Genomic DNA, 22,265 nt, shown 5'->3' on the forward strand with positions numbered 1-22,265 from the left:
ACATGCAAGAATTTTATAAAATCCTCATTATAGAATTGAGTTGCTGTTGCAGAAGACAGACATACAATTCCAGGCAAAGACACCTCTGCTAAGGATATCCAGACAGATGGCATGACTCCCACACAAAGTACAGTACAACCTTTTACCATGATCCAAAATACTGCAAAGTCCTAATTTCAAGATGTAACTGGAAAGATGCTTTGAGAAAGGGCTTTTTTGCCTTTCCTATAAGCAGTTCCATCAGAAGCCTTTACCTCCAATCACCTGAATCATATGTGAACACTAGTTGTCTATCCCCACCCTGTTTCCCCATAATAAACAGCCTAAGTGTGAGGTTAGTTCTAATTGTTTGGAAAAAAATGGACGGAACCTTTCCTCTGGGCACTTGTGAGGCCATCCTGTTGTGACCCATCGCAGGACTCTGCTGAGCGTGTTGTCCTTAACGGAGTTGTCAGCAATGATTTTTGCTGTTAGGGGGCATTCTGGTAGTTCATTGATAGCCAGTATGCCGCCTGCGGGGGCTGGGTCTGGGTCGAAACGCTGTATTGGAAGTCTGCTTAAACAGTCTGCATGTCCAAGTTCCCTGCCTGGCTTGTATATCAGTTTGTAAGAGTATGCTGATAAGAAGGTTGACCAGCGCAGGATTCTAGGGAATAATATTTGGGGAGTTGTTTTATTCCAGGTAAAGATGCCTAATAGGGGTTTGTGGTCCGTGAAGATAGTGAAAGGTCTGCCATACAAATAGTCGTGAAATTTTTTAACTCCGGCCACGATGGCCAGAGCCTCCCTATCAATTTGGGCGTAATTCCTTTCAGTTTTTGTAAGTGTTCGGGAATAGAATGCGATGGGTCTTTGAGTGTCATCCTGGTCTAGGTGACTTAAGACGGCTCCTATTCCATATGGAGATGCATCGCACGCGATGCAGACAGGGGCGTCCTCTTTGAATAAGGTGACAGTGGAGCTTTTGCAAATAATGTTTTTTAGTGACTGGAAACTATTCTCGTGTACTTTTGACCAGGACCAGGGGCTGCCCTTGTCTAATAATCTATGAAGCGGTTCAGCAATTGTAGCCTTGTGGGGCAGGAAGGCGTGATAAAAATTTAATAGCCCTAAAAACGCCTGAAGTTCTTGTTTGTTTTTGGGGCTGGGGGCTGCTTGAATAGCTTTTAATTTGTCATTGGTAGGGTGGATGCCCTGGGCATCGATTTTATACCCGAGGAATTCCGTAGACGGAACTCCTATGGAGCACTTTTCTCTCTTTAGTTTAAATCCGGCCGTTCTGAACCGGTCTAAAACAGCTGACAGCCTGTCAGCTAAAATGGCTTCTGTTTCTCCGGCGATGAGTACATCGTCGAAGTAAGGGGAAACTCCTGGGATTCCTTTTAAAGTTTTTTCCATGATACTTTGAAATATGCCTGGGGCTGCCGAGATGCCAAATTGTAGTCTTGTCACTTTAAATGCACCGCGGTGTGTGACAATTGTCTGGGCGACCGCAGTGTCATCTGTCACAGGCAACTGCAAATACGCCTGCGTGAGGTCTAATTTCGCAAAAATGGCGCCTGAGCGAATAGAAGCTAGGACATCTCTTACTGCTGGAATGGGGTAAGAATGGGCATTAAGTGCTAAGTTCACGGTCCCTTTATAGTCAGCGCATATTCTGATTTGTCCATTAGGTTTTACTGGTGTTACGATGGGGGTTTCCCAGCTGCCCCCTTCCGTAGGTACTAAAACCCCCAGCTTGACGAGGCGTTCCAATTCATCCTCAATTTTTTGTTTGAGGGCGAAGGGAACCCTCCTGGCCCTAATTTTGACAGGTTGTATGGCGGGGTTTAAGTTAAGGTTGATGGGCGGACCTGTATATTTGCCTAAAGAACCGTCAAATACGTCTGCATACTTTCTGCAGACGGCCTCGAGGGTTGACGTTTGTACCGCGTTAACGCCAGTAATGGCGATTCCTAAGGGGTTAAACCAATTTAACCCTATCAGATTAGTGCGGTTTCCACTGGTGACTATTACTTCTAGGGGTCCCTTGAATTTTTTGTACTCCACCCAGACCTTAGCTTTACCCTTGAGCTGAATTGGAGTTTTCTGGTAGTCTGCCAATTGAACCTGAGGAGGTTCTAACGGTATTATTTTTTTACTGTTCCGACAGACTTCCCTAAATGTCTTAAATGAGATTAGTGTTACAGCTGAGCCTGAATCCACCTCCATATCACAAGGGACCCCTTGCAGCCTAGTTTTGATTTTTACCTTAGGGCTCAAATTGTGCACCCTGTCGATTGCCTCTATTAACACTTCTGGCATTTTGCCCTTACTGGCTCGGTAGGAGATCGTACCTGGGGTGGTAGCCTCAACTTCATGCAGATTGTCACGGGGGCGGCTTCGGCAGACGGGTTTGATGTGGCCCGTCTTGCCACAGTTGTGGCATTTAGCGCTCTTAAACCGGCAATTGGCCCGGGCATGGTTGCCCCCACAACTGGCACAGGCGTTGCGTTGTTCACTTGGCGCGAAGTTTCTTGGCTTGGGCCGGACGTTGGTGTCACTGCGCCTGTTTTGCCTTCTTTCCATACGGCGTTGTATGGCATCCGTGTCGGTCAAGTCTATGGATTCTTCGTCGCTGAAAGATGCTTCGTCCTGGTGGACGCTGCTCTGGGGTTCCGTCACTGTTCGGTTGAGGGACTTCTTATGGTTGTCCTCGTATGCCAAAATCTCCCGTGAGACCTGGGCAAGCGTCATCTCAGGTTTTGACGTGAGTTTCTTTCTGAGGCGTTCGTCTCTCAGGCCGATGACCACCTGGTCCCGGATCCGCTCTTCTAAATCAGGGAAGTTGCAGCTTCGGGCGGCGTGCCGGACTCCTGCGATGAAGTCGTTCGCAGCTTCATCCGGCCGCTGTCTTCGCTGGGCGAACTGTACTCGCCAGTACAGTTCCGAGCGAGCCGGCATGTAGTGTTTGCTAAGCCGGTCGATGAGTTCAGCATATGGGACCTCGGTAATCGGTACGGGGCTGAATAGCCCGACAGCAGCATCATAGACGGGTGGCCCGCTGATGTAGAGAAGGGCTGCTGCTTTGGCTCTGTCATCCGTGATCTTGCTGACGAGGAGAAACCCCTCGACCTGCCCCAGGTGCGATTCCCATCGCTCGGGGTAGTGAGTGTCGAATTCTCTCACTCGTCCGAAATTAGCCATGCTGTCAAAGTTCGGTGGTCCGCTTCACTGTGGAAGTTAAAACTTCCAGTGACTAGCTCAGTTGGCCGGAACTGCCTTCCTGGCCGTGACTTCAGCTCGTGAAGCGGATCCCACCCTCGTCGCCAGTAAAGTGGCTGGACAGACCACTCCAGACAGCTGGTAACCTTAACACGTTTATTAGAACAGAGCAAACAAGTAATAGGAACACTTGGCTATTTATAGTCTGGTGCCGGTCGAATAGTCCAATCACTACCCGGTCTTCTTCCCGCTTCTTTTCTCCTCCAATCAGCTTTGCGGTTCGTTTGACAGTTCGGATCCTCGTGCGGCGGCTTGTGTTATTTTGACAGCCGAGAGCTGTCACTCGTGCGCATGCGCGAGTCCGGAGTTTTGACAGCTGTCAAAACTCCCTCGTGTTCCGCTGTCAGCGTTTTACCTCATGTACCGTTTGTTAATTGTTTAACCTTATGAACCATTGACGTTAACATATTAACTGCCCCCCATAACTGTATTCTGTATACATATAATACAGTAACTGGAAAGATGCTTTGAGAAAGGGCTTTTTTGCCTTTCCTATAAGCAGTTCCATCAGAAGCCTTTACCTCCAATCACCTGAATCATATGTGAACACTAGTTGTCTATCCCCATGTGCATCTATTTTTATGTAGTAGTTATAAGCTTTGGCAGTCCTCACAGTGAACAAGTACAGTAGCTCCTGAACAAGTAGCTCCTGAGGTAATGTGGCCAGAAATGTTTTCCCATTATTTCAGAAGGCCAAAGCTATGTTTCTACACCTGCTTCAAAAGCCTTAACAATTCAAAAGGACCACAACTCTTGTGCAAAAAAAGGGAAACGGTATGATAAAAATTACAAGCAATATAGACTACTAGAGTTCAGGAAGTTCAATACAGATTCTAGTTCATTTCAGTCTCTCCCTTAGCTTAAAATAGTACCTGCTCTAATTTTCTAAAAGAAGCCTGAAAGGAACTAGCCATAGTTCTATAAACATTGTCTCCAAAATCCTCACCATTAAACACTATAGTTAAGATGGAAATAGCAATTGCAATGAAAAGACAACTTATTTTGAGAAGCTTGCAATTGCCTAAAAAGGGTTTTTTTCCCCGCTAGGACAAGCAGTGCTTATACTTTGTGATAAGAAAAAGCTGCTCTTTTGCTCTAGAATGTGTTTTAATGGCAAGAGGAATGACAAGCTGCTGCATTAGGGAAAATAAAACAATAAATTCTAAGGGATTTAAGAGTCTGTAGCAATTTAAGCACCATGCCATATTCTGGGAATGCAAATCCGGAAGCACTTCTGTGCCATGTAGTTTAAGACTGTTTTTAGTCATCCTTGAAGAGGAACAGTTCTGGGGCCAGATTTAGATATCTGAATAAAGTCACAGCATTGAAAGAAAAATCTACGACACTTTTTTTTTTATACAGAGGAGTCAGTAAGTCACCTTTGTATCCAGAACTTTGAAGGTAATGCTGGTGGTGCAGAATCGACACCAGCACAGAAGGGGTAAAAGAGAACAAGTGATGAAACATGCACTGTTACGTTACAAAGCATATGCCCTTTGGGACTTGTGTGTAATGCTACAACCTAAGTTTAAAAAATACAGAACTTGCATCATGATGTTACCACTGCAGCTTTTGTTAGTCATTATTATAATGGGCTGTGGATGGGGCATAGGGTAAGAGAGAGATGGGGGAAATGGAATAGAGTAGTGCTTCTCAACATTGGCAAGCTTAAGATGTCTAGACTTCAATTCCCAGAATTCCTCAGCCAGCCATGTTGCCAAAGTTGGAACAGAGTAAGTGGATAACGCATGATGAAAGCATTCATTGTTCTATAATACAGGTAGTCCTCATTTAGCAACTATAATTGGGACCAACAACTCTTGTTAATAGCAAAGCGGTCGCTAAGCGAAAGCACAAATATGCTTATGATCTTACTTCAGCTTTCCTTTGCTTAAAGACTTGCAAAGGTGGCAAATGTGAAGATTAGTCATAAAGTCAAAAAAGGAGTCACTTTTAAAGTTGCTTTTTCATTTGTGTTGTAACTGTGAATGGTCAATAAATGAGGACTACCTGCATTAAATCTTTTCTAACATCTCCACAGTGCATTTTCCCCTCACTTCTCTACCAACAACCAAGACATGCAAACGTACTGTATGAGAACTGGGTTTGGCTTATCTATATGTGGCACTGGACGATAAAACAAATACAGCACATAATTTTATATTATTAGTTTGCCTAAGCAAAAAATTCAAGCAATAGTTTTCATCACACAATCAAAGTTAAGGTTATATTGAACAATAGGATCTTAATTCAATTCAACCAAAGGGAATATATGTAGTTCAAGGTTGAACTGTGGAGCCCTTGATGGTAGTTTTCTTGCAGATGTTTTGTCTGTAAAACTTCAATCCATTTTAATATATTTTCCATTGGTTATCATTCCAATATAGTAACTCTTCCTTTGCCCGAGCATGGGTTGTTTTCTGATGCCTGTATAGATAAATGCTCATTGTCCTGAATTGTTTTAGTAATAGCTCAAAGTTCTTCCCCTTCCTTCAACTTTCCTTTATCAGAACAACTTTGGGCATATAACACAGGCAGAATTGTTATGCCCAATGTATGTAAGTTTCTGCATAGGATGGAAGAAAACCAGATCATTTTTTATGCTATCTCATCTACAGAAAAGCAGTAAGCCGTAAGAAGGACCATTACAAAGAGCCTTCAGCTTACAACCATTCGTTCAGTGGCCTATCAATGTTACAATGGCATTCAACGAGAGGAACTTATAACGGATCCTTGAAATTCCATCTGTCACAGGGTCGGATGGTCACATGATCACAATTCCAATGTTCCTGTCTGGCTTTCCACAAGCAAAGTCAATGAAGAAGCCAGCAGGAAGTCAGCACTCATATGAGGTCATTGCTTAATGATCTGTGCAGTTCTCACTTAAAAATGGCAACCAGGATTGCAGTAATTCCTTTTATTAAGCAGTATGGGTCACATGATGTCACACTTTACAACCATGTTTCTTTGGAACAACAATTGCAGTTGATGTCATAAGCCAAGGACTACATGTACTTACCATAAACATATTTATTGCTCCTCGTCAACCACAGGACATAGGCTTTTGCTGATGATTAAATTTGAAGAAAGTAATATAGTTATCAGCATTTATTACTTTCGGGAGCCAGTTTGGTGTAGTGCTAAGACATTGGTCTAGGTAGGAACTGGGAGACCATGAATTCTAGTGAGAGAGAGAGAGAGAGAGAGAGAGAGAGAGAGAGAAAGAAAGAGAGAGAGAGAGAGAGAGAGGGGGGGGGCTGATCAGGCCCTTTATAATCATTTTGATTTAAAATGTTTATTGCCTGTATGTACTTTTCTCTGATAGCATCAATTTAATTTTGGATATTTGAATACAATTTTCTTTAGCTGGTTTATTAAACTGCAGTAAAGGAGAGAGAGAGTGAGAGAGATACATGTATCTCTAACATAACTTACATATAAACCTAACTTACATACATGTATGTTACTAGAATAGTGAAGCAGGATTACAAAATTGATAGATTACAGAAATCTAGCAAACAAAATGTAGATATTAGAATGATTCTATCTTATTGTGTTTAAAATATCACCGTAGCAAAAGAATGATCAATTCCACCTTAAATCCATATAAGCCTAACACATTTTGCTTACTGCTTCACAGTCACACAGTGTAAGCTTCCTTTGGCCTACTGTCCTTTATGTAGTCATTTTGACTAGGTAAAGTGTCACCTTCAGTTTAACTAAAATTAATAGTTATTATAGATACCTTAACAGGATTAAATGAAATCTTAAATATTCTTTAGCAATAGACTCAATTACTTAGCAGTAGGGAGTCTCCTCATCAATTATTTCATTCAAAGATATCCTCATTCAATGCACACAAAACCCCAAGAGGCAAAACTATACTTAAAATAGATTCATTAAGTCCATACACAAGAGACAGTGTAGGATAAACTCAGAAACAATGTCACCAGAGTTCATTATAATCTCATAATCAACACATTCAATAAAGCAATGACTTTTTGCCTATGATACGAAAGTTCCTATTTTTTTCTCTAGTAAAGGAGATGTTACAAACTTCAACAAAAACTAGTAAAAAATCCATTGAATTACACTGCAGTACAAATACAGTTTACAATATTCCAGTTAGTAAATAAAATCCATTATTAACATTTTAGCAAAAGCCATAAAAATAAGAATGTACCAAAAAACGCCTCATAAATAGTGCTGCTACAGAAGATGTAAACCCTCTTAATGTTAATCATCTCTCCTCAAACACATCAACCTTGAGATTACAGTGCTATGTTCATACATTAGGAGTAAAGTCTTCCTGAGCTTCATGAGACCTGCTTCTGGGAATACACACACACACACACACACACACACACACACACACACACACACACAGGACATACTTATTTTCCATCTTATGAAGAAATATATTTTTAGGTAATAACATTAAGTTATTATAACCGTTGTTGTTCCAATGTATGACGAAAGATACGATATCTCCTCTAAAGGAATTCAAAGATTAATTAAAAGACATTTATTTTCAAACCAATGGAAATAAAAACATAATTTGAGAATTGCTTTTGCCTTTCTGTAACAGGAGATGTGTAAAGATAAAGCTCACAGACCGCTATGTGACTACAAAGCGATGACATAAGCATTTAGAATGAATAAGAGAAACAGAAATATGATGCCCCCCCCAAAACTAGTTCAATTTTACCAGTTATAATTGATTTAACAAGGGACGCGGTGGCTCAGTGGGTTAGGACACTGAGCTTGTCGATCAGAAGGTCAGCAGTTTGGCGGGTTGAATCCCGAGTGCCACGTAACAGAGTGAGCACCTGTTACTCGTCCCAGCTTCTGCCAACCTAGCAGTTTGAAAGCACGTAAAAATGCAAGTAGAAAAATAGGGACCACTACGGTGGGAAGGTAACAGCATTCCGTGCGCCTTTGCCGTCTAGTCATGCCGGCCACATGACCACAGAGATGTCCTCGGACAAGCGCTGGCTCTTCGGCTTTGAAACGGAGATGAGCACCGTCCCCTAGAGTCGGAAACGACTAGCACACATGTGCGGGGGAACCTTTACCTTTACCTAATTGATTTAACTACTTATTGAAAGAGGTATTTTAGAACAAGAAGGATTCTACTCTTCATTCATTCATTCATTCATTCATTCATTCAAGGTGCCACATTTTTTTCCAATTCATGGAAACCACCCTGGCTGGCTGTGCACACAAGTGCATACATAGATACTTTACTAAGGGAAAAAAATGAAGGGGCAATTCATACACACGTGTGAAGTTTCCAAATTTTAAAAACAATCGTATAAGCCTGGAAAAAGTCATGGCTGTATATAAGCATTCCAAAGCATCTTTGATGAAACATCTGCAGAGATGTATGTTCAAGATTATATGAATCATTCAGAAGTCAGCTAAAATTGATGGAGTGAGTGGTTTAATACTTTATACAATTATGATGCATACTAGACTATATTAAGCAATTTTCCTTCTGACATTTGGAAATGAGGATAACACGTAGAAAATCATGTAAATTATCCTGATATTTTTCCATGGACATCCTCTCTTTAATATTATACGATAAAATGTAAAGTCCATGAACTTTCATACTTCAAGCCAAAATTTCATTGACATATCCAGTCCTTCAGGCTTAATATAACTTACAGGAATAACATTTAGGCATGTGATTGAAACTTTACTAAGATGTGATCTCCAAAGACACAGTTTAAAATAAATTATGATGAACACAGCATTTATGTTCAAACTTGAGTAATAAATAAGCATTAAAATTAAAATGTAAAAGGATATACAAATTATCTCAAAGCAGATAAACTGTCAAGCTATGAAAATGTTAAAATAAATCAACAGAAGTAGAGCTTCCTATAGTAGTTAAGATTCAAAAAGCAAAATTAATTAGTTGGTATTTAATGAGATAAAATATGTACTCTAAGTCTTTTTCTCAGCCTACTTTTTTTCAGAAAAGATTGCACCATGTAGGCTCAGAAAGTATTGGTTAGAGACCCCATAAATGATTAGAGAATAATCATAAATATATTTTTTTAAAAAGTAAATGTAGGTAACATGAAATCCAGCTTAATTTTGGAGGGAAGCTGTCAATACTCCAAGTTACCCATGAAGACACGATTACCATTTGCAATTTTCATTGCTGGCTTCTGACGAGTAAATTAGTGGGGAAGCTGGCAAGTCACATATAGTGAACACATAACCATGGGAGTCTGTAACCATGCAAGATTCACCTAACAATAGCAACTGAGACTGCTAGATCTGTTGCTGTAAGTTAATGCAGTCATATCACATTGCGTCTTAGTGATAGACTTCCTGGTTCCAATTAGCATTGATAATTGAGGAGGACCACCTATTTTAGAAGTGCAATTTACCTTTCCGCAGGAGAAAAAAAAAATCAACATTTTTGTAGCAGTTATTGATTCTTAATGGACCACTTCACAGAATGACGCCAAATAAATTTCATTCCGGCTCTATAGAATAGTTACATTTTAATGATTTTATAATCTTACCAGATTAAACAATAAATTGCCACCTTAGCACATGTGTGACTTAAATTTTTAAAAAATGAAGCCAAGAGTTATTGTGAAGCCTAAAAAACCAGCTGTGATTCACAGATTTGCTTCCTAACCAATCTGACAGAGTAGAACACCAAGATTTCCCACAGGCCTGAGATATGGTGAAATCTTATAAAAATGTACTCTGATGCACACACATTATTAGGAGATGCATATATTATATGTACAAATAATTATTTCAGCTCAACATGCTACTCAAGTGAAACAAACATCTATGCCTCTAAGTAGGTTATGCATAATTAGTCCCAAGTTAAGTTTTGAATTTTCACCTGTCTAAAACATGACTGTACTACATTGGTAGGGGTGCCAGACATAATTGTACTATAAGTTAAATGTTTACATTGCTCTTACCTCCTGTAGTAGCTTTAAGAAGACCTTCATCCATTGCAGAGCCAGTCAGAGTATCGCATACAGGCTTTGGCTTTTGTGTTTGCAAATATTCCACGGAATGCACATTTTCTATTTGATTCGTTTCTTTAGGCTGACCATTTCCAGAACAGTCTAAGAATTGAGGAAGGCCTTCATTATGCCCTATGACTTTGATTAAATCATTCCCAGGTGCTATTTTGTAATTCAAGGCTTGGGGGTCCAAGTGATTATTATGGCTACTTAGGAAACAGGGGAACTCGGGCTCATCATCTTCAGGGATAGGATTGTACCATATTTCTCCTTCATCATCTGCATCGTTATCTTCACCAAAATCTAAAGGACAGTTTTGTAATGCCAAAGGTCTTGTTCCATTCTCAGCAGCATGTACAGAATTGACTCTTCCTCTAGGGTTTTCCTGACCTAGAAATTTGGAAAAAGTCTGAGGCATTTTTGGCTCAAAGAAAGGACTGGAAGATTTCAGTACCTGGTAATTTTTTCCTGAAATTTTCTTGTAAGAGTTTCCTCTTTCCAAACTAGGTACTCTCAGAGAACTTTGATGTAACCAGTTCCGCTTCTTGGACACAGTAATGCTAGCAATCTGAGGCCTGCACTCGGAAACTTCACTGGATTTCAAGTTCTTAAGTTCTCTTCTGCTCGCAGAAGGTATGTAAACATTTTCGATCAGCTCTATAAAATGGAAGAGGGAACAGAAGAGTGTGTTAGATGCCATCAAGTCGTCATTATTCGTCTCAGTTGCACATAGAATGTTGTAATATTAAAAAGAGCCATAAAATGACACAATGCAATCAGATTTCATCCATGAAGATAATAATAGTCCAGTTGCAAAATGGCAAAACTTATTCTGTCTGTGTAATAGCATCAAGGGTGATATGATTAAATACTATACAATAAAATGTGCGGAAAGAAATACAGCAATCTGTTTTAAAGATAACAGTCCAGATGAACCACAGGCACCTATCAAATATAAACTACCACAGAAAAAGAACTTGCAAAGCTAGTCGTCCATCAAGATGATGGCCAAATTATTACCAAAATCTTGATAACCTTTTCTCTACTGCCATCCATGCAACTTTGTAAGACTGGTTATTAAATCTCAAGTACTTCATTAAGCATGGCTTACATATTTGGTACAGAATTACAGTATTTTTTTCAGAACATGGTCAACATAATACATCGGATTCAGTCTTAACCATGACTACCCTTATATCTATCTATTTTAATGAGTCGCTGGCAAATTTTATTTAGTGCACTAAACCCAATAAATAAATTTAGCTTTTACTCAACTGCCTGATAATATATTTCATAAACTGTAGGATTATGTCCTCAAGATTATGTAGATTTACTTCTCTTTCTCCCTATCCTGTGAGCAGGATCCAATCTGGGTCGGTCACTGGGAGCAGAGGTTTTGTCTTCCAAGATTTGGGATTCGTGCTGGAGACCATCCTCAGGAAACCTCTCTCTGGCAGAGTGTGTCAGAGAGCAATTCCCTGAAGATGAGCTCCAGCACGAGTCCCAAAACTCGGAACCTCTGCTCCCAGTGACCGACCCAGATTGGATCCTGCAACATTATCCTGGGACACGTATGTTTGTCTTCATTCATGAATATTATGAGCAATCTCAAAATACGTTTATAGCTGAAGGCAGTTCAGCTTCCTTAATAGCCCTTCAAATCCCATTAAACTCACTGGGATTTAATTCCAAGGAAATGTTAAGTAAGATCTGGACGCATACATCTGTAAAGCAAGAGTGAAATATGTACGGACTGAATGATGTTGGAAAACCACAAAACATACATACCCTGCATACATATCCTGCATATGATGGCTGAAGTTACTGGGAAATGTATTTCAAAAACTATCTGGAAAAACAGATTGCCCAAACCACTGTATATTTAGTTAGAAATCAATGTGATTTTTGTTGTATTAGAAACCAATGAATACTAGGATCAACATGTCACACCTTTACATTGTGTATGGCATGTTTTTCATGCATTATATCTAGTTACCATTGAGGTCACTATGGATACATTTCATTAATGCATGTGAGTTTGTGTTTCACTTCAAGGTTTAAAATAAATGCCACTAAATTGATTACACAGGCTGGAAAGGATTTTTTTTTTAAGTAGTGAGGAGCAGGCAATAGCAACCTACAATGTTAAGAGAAACAGCACAACACACATCTACCTAAAAATGCTAAAAATGCCACTTTCACATATAAAAGACTAAATTCAAACTGGCTGGTAATTTCATTTGCTTATGGAAGGCATCAAGATGAGAAAGGACAAGCTTGACTCAAGAGTCAGGCAATCTCTTAAGAGAAACTACATTATGTATAAACGATGTAATCTGATATATTGGCAGCAGTAACAGACATGATATAACCACTCAACAAATGTTATTATGCTAATATCAGAATTTGTATCATTTTCCAAGAATACTGATAATGCCAAAAAAGAGAGGACAAACCCTTTCTCCCTCTGCTAACAACAATACATATCACTTGTCCATTGCATCCTTTAATAAATGCTCAATAAATGCTCACTTAGTAAGGATGTTTTGCTTCAACCAGTAGAAGAGCAGCAAGGCTCTTGAATGGAACGACCCTTGCTTTTCTGGAAGTAAGATATTCCTACCTAACAAGTCCTATTTACTATGGATTTTTAAATAAAACTATTCCTCCTGCTTCTAATCAAACAAATATGGGGACATATCCCTTTTAGAATTATTTAAAAATCAGTTTTAGTCACACAAAACATAGAAAAACAAGACAATTGTATAATCACTTACAGCAGGGTTAGACAACCTTTTTTGAGCTAGTGCACACAATTCTGGGCTTAATTAGGTGGGTCCCAGCTGATCTTAAAATTAAGCAAGTTCAGACCTGATTAGGACTCCAAAGGGAAACCATAAGAAAAATCTCAAGTATTTGGTCTAGACCAGAAAAAGAAAATCTCAGAAGAAAGTACTGGCAAATCCCTTCTACCTTCTTGGCAAGAATACTTGAAATGTCCATGAAATGACCAAGAATCATACTTAACTGAATTACCATGTCCTCTGGAAGGATAAGACGGCATACATGATGGATCATCTGTACTTTTACCGGTATCTCCTTGAAAGGATAGGCAGAGAACGAACAAATGAACGTTACCCAGTGAACTCTATAATTTGTCAAGGACTTGAATCTGCATCTTCCAAGTTCAATATCTTAAAAAAGAAATGGGGAGCTCACCTCTTGTTCAGATATTTAATTCAATGAGCTCCTTTAAGTTAACTGCAAAGTTTAAGGTTTCATGATATTACACTTACTTAAGAGAAAATTCAAGTAATAGTTAACACTATTCAATGAAAGCTAAGGCTGTTTTTAGTAATTTATAGTTCTATCCCTGTCTTCAAATTCCATTTATCAGGATGACTTTGGGCATATGATAGAGGCAGAATTATATATCCAATATACAGTATAAGTTTCTGCTTGCTGGTTTCAAGAGATGAGTTTGACATTATTTGGTCTGGGACTGATTGCTGTTTCTTGATCACTTGTAGTAGCCAATTCCAAACTCATAATTTGAAGTACACAGTAAACAGCTTTCACAATTGTACAGTACCACTCTAAGACCCCTGCTTTAACCAGTACTCTTTACTAAAATGACCTGATCCTTTATGATCTTGCCCACATTTGTACTGCATTGGTTTTAAGATTAAACCCATCGTTATGTCTCAAGCACAATGCCCATCTTTATTCTTCAGTTTAAGAAAACATTATTTCTTATCTTCACTGTCAAGTGTAAACTTGTGTATGCTGATATTACCTTATCTTCTTTGTATTTAAAATTAACACAGATTTTTCACTTTCTGCTTTTATTCTCATAATACGGTAAGCTCTTCTAAGTCTCCTTTAAAGGTGGAGGAATCCTTGTTTTTAAATACAATTCATTCTAAATTGAATTTGCTATCATTTAATACCTCACTGTGCTAGTTTTTATATTTTGCTTGTAATTCCAAAAAAGATGTTATAGGCTAAAAATCATTCACAGCACAGCGAATCTTACTTCTTCAACATATCTGCTTTTCTTACTGTGCCTACTCAACTCTGTACAATTAAAAGGTACATTATAATTATATACACTGTAACCTCCCTACTCCTGTAAAACAATACGTGAAATATAATAATATTTTGCAACCAATACTTAGAATGCTTTTACTAATTATATTTTTCTGAAGAAGTGTTTTGTAATAAATCTAGGAGGATTTAAAGCAATGAAACTTTAAACCTGGTATAATCCTAAAACAGAACATAAAACAAAATGTAGCTACACATTTGAAAAGCATTTTCTACTACAGTAATTTAGTATGTACTTACATGGAAAAGTGGTAACATGAAAGAAAGAGAAACCATACCAAAATGAAACTGATTCTACAGTTAACGAGAGACCACACACTGCTAAAAGGGCAAGATAAGGAATGCCTATTAATGTAATTTAGTCTCTCTTCAAACATTATGAAAAGCATAAACACCTGTAAAGAGCCTTTTCTCCTGAACACAGTAATGTTGGGGGATGGGACCTTCTTGGATTTTCCAGCAATACCCAGAGAGAATTTATACAAAGACATGTAAAATTCCTGGAAATTCAAGATACTTTGTAGGCAGTTGTACCAGCTGAATTTTTTGTCCCTAGCCTCTTTTTCTAGCTGCTCACCTAAATAAAATTATTAATTTTATACAGAGGCTAAAGTCAGTGCAATAACCCTATAGCAAGAACTTTAAGCACCTTTATTTGGAAGACCTCGCTGAAATCATTGGGTATTGATTCCAATTCATCTATGAAGAAAGTATGCATAATTTGGGGAGGCTAAGCAAATATTTGTATTGTCCCACACCCACACCATTAAAAAAGCGCTTAATCAACTCAAGATAAGGTAGCTTGGAAGCCATATTTTTTCACTCAAAGAAGGAATCAGAGGGTGGATATGGAACACCCATGCAGCACTTATCCAATTTTATGATTAAGCATGGTAGATTAAACAAATGCAACTTTGAATGCTTCTGAGATGTGGACAATCAACCTGATGTCCTCCAGGTATTTTGAATTTGTGAAATTCAGTGTGGGCATATAATTCTGCGTGCATCGTGTTGTGGTAAAGTGCCGGATTGGCACTAGGAAGACCCATGTTAAAGTCTACCCTTAGCTATGGAAATTTTCTAAATAACTCTGGGCCACTCCATCTTGCTTAGCCCACCCTATATCACAGATAGACTGCTGTAGAAAAAAGGGGAGAAGAGAATACTATTTCACTCTGAGCTCCTGAATGAAAGACAGGAGACATATCTAACAAATGCATAAACTCCACAAATGCATAAACCTGACTATTACCTATGCTAACTCATGGGAATTGAAGTTCAAGATACAAGGAAGCCACCAAACTGCCTAATTCTATAGTATGATAAATATCTCTGTTTTTGAAGGCTAACGTAGCAATAGAAATCATCCTTTTTTATTACAGTTCAATTCTGTCCAATTCTCGAACACTGCCTGGTTAAGTCCCTGCAGTTTTCTTGGCAAGGTCCTTCAAAAGTGGTTTGGCATTCCTTCCTTTCTAGGGCTGAGAAAAAGTGACTGGCTCAAGGTCACCCAGTGCTTCCTTCCTAACGTGGGACTGTACCAAACTAACTCCCAATCTACAAATCAGAAGGTATTAAAACAGAAGATGGTTATTCTTACATTATACCTACAATACCTGTGATTCTGAAGAGTGGATTCTGAACACATAACTTGTTTCCATAACCATTCACACTAACCATGCATGTAAAAAGACTGTGTTTAGTTATTAAAGAACAAAAATAATTTACCCGATCCAGAATCATTCAATAATGCAAGTGATCGAATTAAAGATTTGGTAAAGCCACATATTTCTGAGATAACCCTTCTTGCCTACTATATAGGCATGTAAAAGCAATGTGGTACAGTGCTTAAGGTGTTGGGAGCATGGAGGTGTAGGTTCTAGTCCTCCCTTAGGTACAGGAGCTGATTGGGTGACTTGGGGTAGTCACTCTCTCTCAAACCTAGCCTATAAAATCTAAAAAAACTGAAACAGACCAATAGATTTGGTCCATAATGTTTAATGAAGATGCTTTCATATTGTAATGAACTGATTCAGGATGATGATAAGATAGACATGCACATTTTTTTTTAAAAAAAATCATTATCCCAACAAGTAATTAACCAGATTGCCATTTTAAAAATCTACAATTTCTAATTTCCGCACATAAGAGTAGACCAGGTCTGGAGCCAAGGCATAGTTAGCTCTCCAATTTTTTCCCCTGCATTGTAATTTTGTCATTAAAAGATGACAGAGAGTTCATTCCACTTTGTCCCATCTTCCTCCCTGACCCCTTTATTAATATTTAGTGAGATTCAGGCTGATGCTGAATTATTGTAATGCTGGGAAAAAGAAATAAATGGAATGAGACTTAGAAAGATTGCTTCACATATGGGTACTTGAAATAAGTGAGTTATTAACTCACTTTAGCCACACATGCACAATTAATATACAAAGGAAGCCATTTTCTAGAAATGGCCATGCTGAGTTGGCAGCTCTTCCTAGAATATTTCACCCCTCAGAATAGAAAGAATAAAATGAGGTCACAGGGCTTCACCAGACATACAACTTCTGCTCCTGCTTGAAAGCAGGGGTTTTGAAAGAGATGAGAAAAGTATTTATATGTCACAGATATTTCCAGGAGTCTATGAAAATCAAATAGTCAATTCAGTTTTTTAAAAGTTCCTATGTGGGTATGCAAAATATCCAAAATAACCAAAACCAATTCAAATCAGTTTACCCAAATCAGCTTTTTGAACTGACTCTGCAAATCAAATATTCACACAGCCTTTATTTCAACTTCTGAAACCACTTCCCTAATTATGTATCAAATACAGTCTAGCTGTGTTGGACTATCATGCTCATTACCCCGTCCAATTTTATTAGCTTCATCCATTTTTCAATTTACTGTCCTAAGTGTGTTGGATGGCAGCTCAGAGAATTCCTAGCCACTACTACAGTATGCTCAATCTAGAGATCATTCAAATAGAGAAAGTCGAAATATCCATATTAATTGGTGAACTCATATTAATTTGGGGAAATAAGAAGTAGGTGCATAGCAAATACCATGTGGAAACCCCTAACTCCCTACACCTGGTATCCAAATTCCTTAAACAGCAACTTCTATATTACATGTAACATGTTAGTATACATTGTTGTCATGGCAATTTTTCACAGGTTATGATACTAACTACATAAAGATTGTCAAATATGCTGATTTCTCATCCTCACTTGCACTCTTAACAATAGGAGTTCCAGAAGCATGACACCATATGTTTCAATCTATAATAATGCAGCAAAAAAGACACACATTTAAACTGTCAAAATTGAACAGAAGTTTATACAAGTATCAACATTTAACCAGACTGTATAATGCAGCAGGTTATGCCAAAAGGAACTCAACTGTGGTATGTTCCCTATGGAAAATGTCTAGCTGTGTTCTACAAACATGGACAGAGACTTCTTCTGTCCTGCAAACATAGCCTGCTATTTACATTTTAGGATTTGGCATAGGATTTTGCATGCCTTCTAGGTTAAAAATTAGGAGGATTGTATAATATTGTGTAAACAAGATTCAATCACTTTCACTGCATAAATCCTGTATTCCAGGCTGGAAAAGTGAAGCTATCTTTTGCCTCTGGAAGCTACTGAAGAGATAAGCCAATTGGAAAAAAGACCACAGGTACATGAGGCTTTGATATGGTTATCAGCTTTCAAAACGGCTGGTTTCCTAGACGTAGCAGACATTCAACAAGCTAAGTCTTTCACAACCATGGAGAAGCAAGACAGTGGGAAAAACATCTTAACAGTAAAAGTGGGACAAAGCCCTTAGGCTCCAAGGCCCTTGAAAGGAAAACAAGAGCCCACAGAAATATTACCTGCCAGCAAGATTCTTTGGTCTGAAGGTGATACTCGGGCCTTGGACCCTGGGCCATTCAAGTGAGCAGGGGGCGAAAGTGTGAGCCCCTCTCCTCTGCTAAGAAGTGGCCTGCAGCTCCCAGTGACCTTGGTGCGGGAAGATGGGGGGGCCATCCCAGCTGTTCCACCCCGGCCTTTCATGCCCAAGGAGAGCAGGCGTCCTTTGTACATCCACTTCTGTAGCTTCCGAACAGTCACAGCGGGTGGCTTGAAGGGGCCTGGGGAGGCATCTGCTGGGGGGTGCTGGGGACTTCCCTCATGGCTACACCTGGTTGCTCTTGCTGGATCCACCATTTTGCCCTGGGCAGCATACAGCTCAGGAGCCAAAAGCTCCTCCAGGTCTTCTCGGAGCCCTGAGGGATGAGCTTCTTGGCTGCTGAGGCTCTTCTCACAGCTGCTGTCACCAGAGCCGTGTGCGGCAGCTGCAAGGAAGCAGGTTTCCCGGCTGGCGCCAAATTCTTGGCCAAGTTCTTGAGGTTCGAGCAGCAGGTGGCCAAGGGGCTCCAGCGGCTCTTGAGGCAGAGACTGGAGCGCACCTTCACTCCGACATCTGGGCAGGAGCAGCAGTTTGGAAGTGGAAGGCTGGGCAAAGCAGAGGCTCTCCAGGCTCTTGCTGATGCCCTGGCGCCAGATGGGATGCTTGGCTGAGCCTCGGGCCCCGCCGGGATCGGATCTTTGCAACTGGGAGCATCCGTCCCCGCAAGAGAAAGACCAGCCTAAAGCATCACTCCCGGCAACCTCAGAGGCGGGCAGATGACGGCTAGCAGGCTGGGCCGAGGGACCTCCAGCGGTGGGGCTGGCCGGAGGCAGGTCGTGCATGGCGTGGATCAACAGGTAGTAGGCCTCCTGGAGCTGGCTTCGCAGTTTGCCGGTGCTCTCTCTCGCTCTGTTGGCCCTGCTGCCGCCGCCGCCTGCACCCGAAACGGCGGCCGCGCTGCCTTGCTTGTTCCCCCGCGCTGCTTCTTCGGCCGTTCGGGCCGTCCCTTGGCAGCCCCAGCCAGGCAGCCTCTGGTTATCGTAATAGTCGTCGTCTTCGCTCCCGCCAGAGCACTCCAGGGCCGGCCGAGGCTCCGCGCCCCTCGGGAAAAAGGAAGACGAGGAGAAGCAGAGTTCGGCGGCCAGCGGAGGCGCGCGGAGTTCCGGGGGGCTCGGCGGCGGCGGCTGCTGCTGCAGCGCCGTGCCTTCCGCGGGCTTTCTCGGAGGGCAAGCGCGGGCCACGGCGGTTCCCGGGAACTTGACGCCAGGCATCTCCGCTTTGGCCCGCCGGGACCAGGCAGCCGACTCCCGCAAGCCCGGCTCTTCCAGCGGGGACACGAGGAGCACCTCACAACCGCCCAGCTGGCTTGCCAGCCCAGGGCAGGCTTCGCTCGCCGCTCCGTTTTCCCGGCAGGAGCGATGGAGGGGCAGGTTCCGCTGGGCTTTCCCTCGAAGGGTTCCGACGCCCGGGCCGCCGCTCTCCCCGGCAGCTTCCCCGGCGCCCGTGGCTCTTACTCGCTGCGACCTCCTACTCCGCAGCTTGGAGAAAGTCCTACGCAGAGGGTCAGCCATGCCTGGTCGTCTCCCTTCAGTTCACTGCCGTCGAGCGCAGGGCTGCTAGGGTTGCTGCTGCTGCTGCTGCTTGGTGGCGCCTTGAGCAAAGCGGAGGCGGCGGCGGCGGCGGCAACGACAAGCGCAACAGCTTGGTGCGCGGCTGGCTAAAGCACGCCATGATCTAGTAGTTGGTCCTTGAGCGCCTCTCGCTCTTCGCTGTTGCTGCTGCTGCTGGGGCTCACATACTTGGCATAACTGAGCGGGGTGAGAGGGCGCTCTGCAATGCGCATGTCCGACGGCCAGCAGCTGGGCTGGAGCGCTTTTTTACCGGAGCGCACGCGGCCTTGCCTTCCAACCCCCGAGGCTGTCCAGCCCGAGTCGAGACGGCGGAGAACAACAGGAGAGACCAGGTTTGCCCGGCTCCCTACACACGCGCGCACGCGCGCGCGACTTCCACACACAAACATGCGCGCGCGCGGGATGGGGGGGCGGGGCGCCGAGACGACTCTTCCAGCCTTCGCCCCTCTCTCGCTTCCCTTTTTCCAAACTTAACCCTTTCCTCGGCCCTCGAATAATCAAATAAAGCAGGGGTCTTCAAACTTGGCCCTTTTGTGACTTGTGGACTTCAACTCCCAGAATTCCTCAGCCAGCCATGCTGGCTGAGGAATTCTGGGAGTTGAAGTCCACAAGTCACAAAAGGGCCAAGTTTGAAGACCCCCTGAAATAAAGCCATGGGTGCTGAACCCCGAGAGAAGCCAAGTTGGATTAAAGCCGGCTCTTGAAACCCCCCAGAGAAGCCAGTTGGATTAAACCCGGTTCTTTTCGGTTCGAGAAGCTTCTTCCCCCTCCCCCCCCCTTGCCGGCACTCAAAAGTTCTCAAAGTTTGGAAATTAAAAATAAAGACCAATTGGGTTACTACAAAATTTGGAATAAATTTTATCTTTGGCGCGGAACAAAAGGAAGGTCTCTGTTAGAATTTATAGATTGGTTGATTGTTCTAAGTATTGTATTATATATCATTGGTTTGTATCTTAAGTGTATTTTATGTGTACATATACATATATGAATATGGTAGACAAGAAGGTGTGTCAGTCCGTTTGTACCGTGTCCAATGTTTTAAATAATAAATTTAATAATTAAAAAGTTCTCAAAGTTGAAATGTGCAAGCTGACGAAATACCTGCCTCTTATACGGCAGGGAATGAGAGTTAGAGGATCAGGGCAAGAGATTATTAAAACAGCCAAAGTGTCTTGGAGAAGGCAACTTGTTCCATGGATAAGACCTTACATGTACCCTCCCTCGCACAACCCATATATCTATGTGCTCCAATGAGACTCCCGCTACTGCAGTTAAGAAATGGGACATTTGTTTCCCAACCATTTTATTCAGCTTGCTTGGAGCGACCCAGAAGATTTCTGGACTTGCGTTATGCAGGAAATAAAGAGGTACGGTTCAGAAAGTGGGGATGGTTTCTTCCAACTACAGAGATTTGATTGCGTCCCATCATTTTCGATTCCTAGCTACCGTATGGATTTTCTCTGTGACAATCTATCCCTAACCTGTTCTTGCAAGTTTCTCGATGGGGGTCGCCACTCTTGAGTCCATCCACTTCCTGTTGGTTGTCCTGTTCTCTTTCCTTTCACGTTTCCCAGCCGGGGACCCTTTTCCAGACAGCTGGATCTTCACATAATACATCTGAAGAAGGAATGTAAATATAGAGAAAGAGGAAGCCAGATTTCTCTCTCCCACCCAGCTGCTCAAATCAGAATAGAATCATAGTTCTTACATTTCCCATTTTTTTAAAAAAAACAGCCAGCTTTTGAAATCACCTTTTTTGCTCCTAAACATAGTCTATATTCGGTCTCATACTTTGGAATCCACTGCGAATCTGCAACATCCTCTTCTCATTAATCACTATCAGGAAAAGGGTCTCAACTGCCTTTGGTTCTGCCAGAAAGCCTTTTTTTCATATTGATAAAGCAGCTGGCCAACCAGAGGAGTTGGCTGGGGCAGTTACTGTCTCCTGGCCCTTCCTAGGTTAAGTAAGGATACTGTGTTGATTAGACAGCGTCTCAAAAGACTGGGATCCTTGTGCCAGAGGAAACTGCAAGGTAAGGACTGAACTGAGTTACAAAAGGAAGTGAATTATACAATAGTAGGAGTGGGCAGGACAAGGCTTTTGTGATATGTGTGTGTGTGTAGGGTTGAAATGGAAGACTATTTACAGTAAAAACCTCTTATTTTGCAGTAATTGTTACTGCTTTGTTGTTTTCCTATGCCAAATTAGGAGGAAATCATTACTCCCAAATGTTAACAGGTCATTTTATGAGGACCAGGCTCCAAAAAAAAAGGTTCAGAAGCTACGCTGCTCTCATTAAATTAAAACTGTTTTCCAGTTGACCTCAAAAATTACAAAAAGATTAGAATGAAACAGTTATCTGGCAATTGTCAGGGCTATAAA

At 41.5% G+C, this 22,265-nt stretch overlaps 1 protein-coding gene across 2 annotated transcripts in view; it reads right to left on the bottom strand.

The window, feature by feature from the left end:
* The window catches only part of SYDE2 (synapse defective Rho GTPase homolog 2), a 51,370-nt gene extending 31,191 nt beyond the window's left edge, over positions 1–20,179 (bottom strand). For both annotated transcript variants that reach the window (XM_083359769.1, XM_083359770.1), the window contains exons 1-2: positions 18,235–20,179; positions 10,224–10,928 (exon numbers count right to left, since the gene is read on the bottom strand). In XM_083359769.1, the coding sequence (XP_083215895.1) occupies positions 10,224–10,928; positions 18,235–19,822 (2,293 nt within the window). In that variant the 5' untranslated portion in view covers positions 19,823–20,179. The remainder of the gene's footprint in view (positions 1–10,223; positions 10,929–18,234) is intronic.
* Between the last annotated feature and the right edge of the window lie 2,086 nt (positions 20,180–22,265).

Source organism: Vipera ursinii (genome assembly GCF_947247035.1).
Source record: "Vipera ursinii genome assembly, chromosome: 3".
NCBI classification, from domain to species: Eukaryota; Metazoa; Chordata; class Lepidosauria; order Squamata; family Viperidae; genus Vipera; species Vipera ursinii.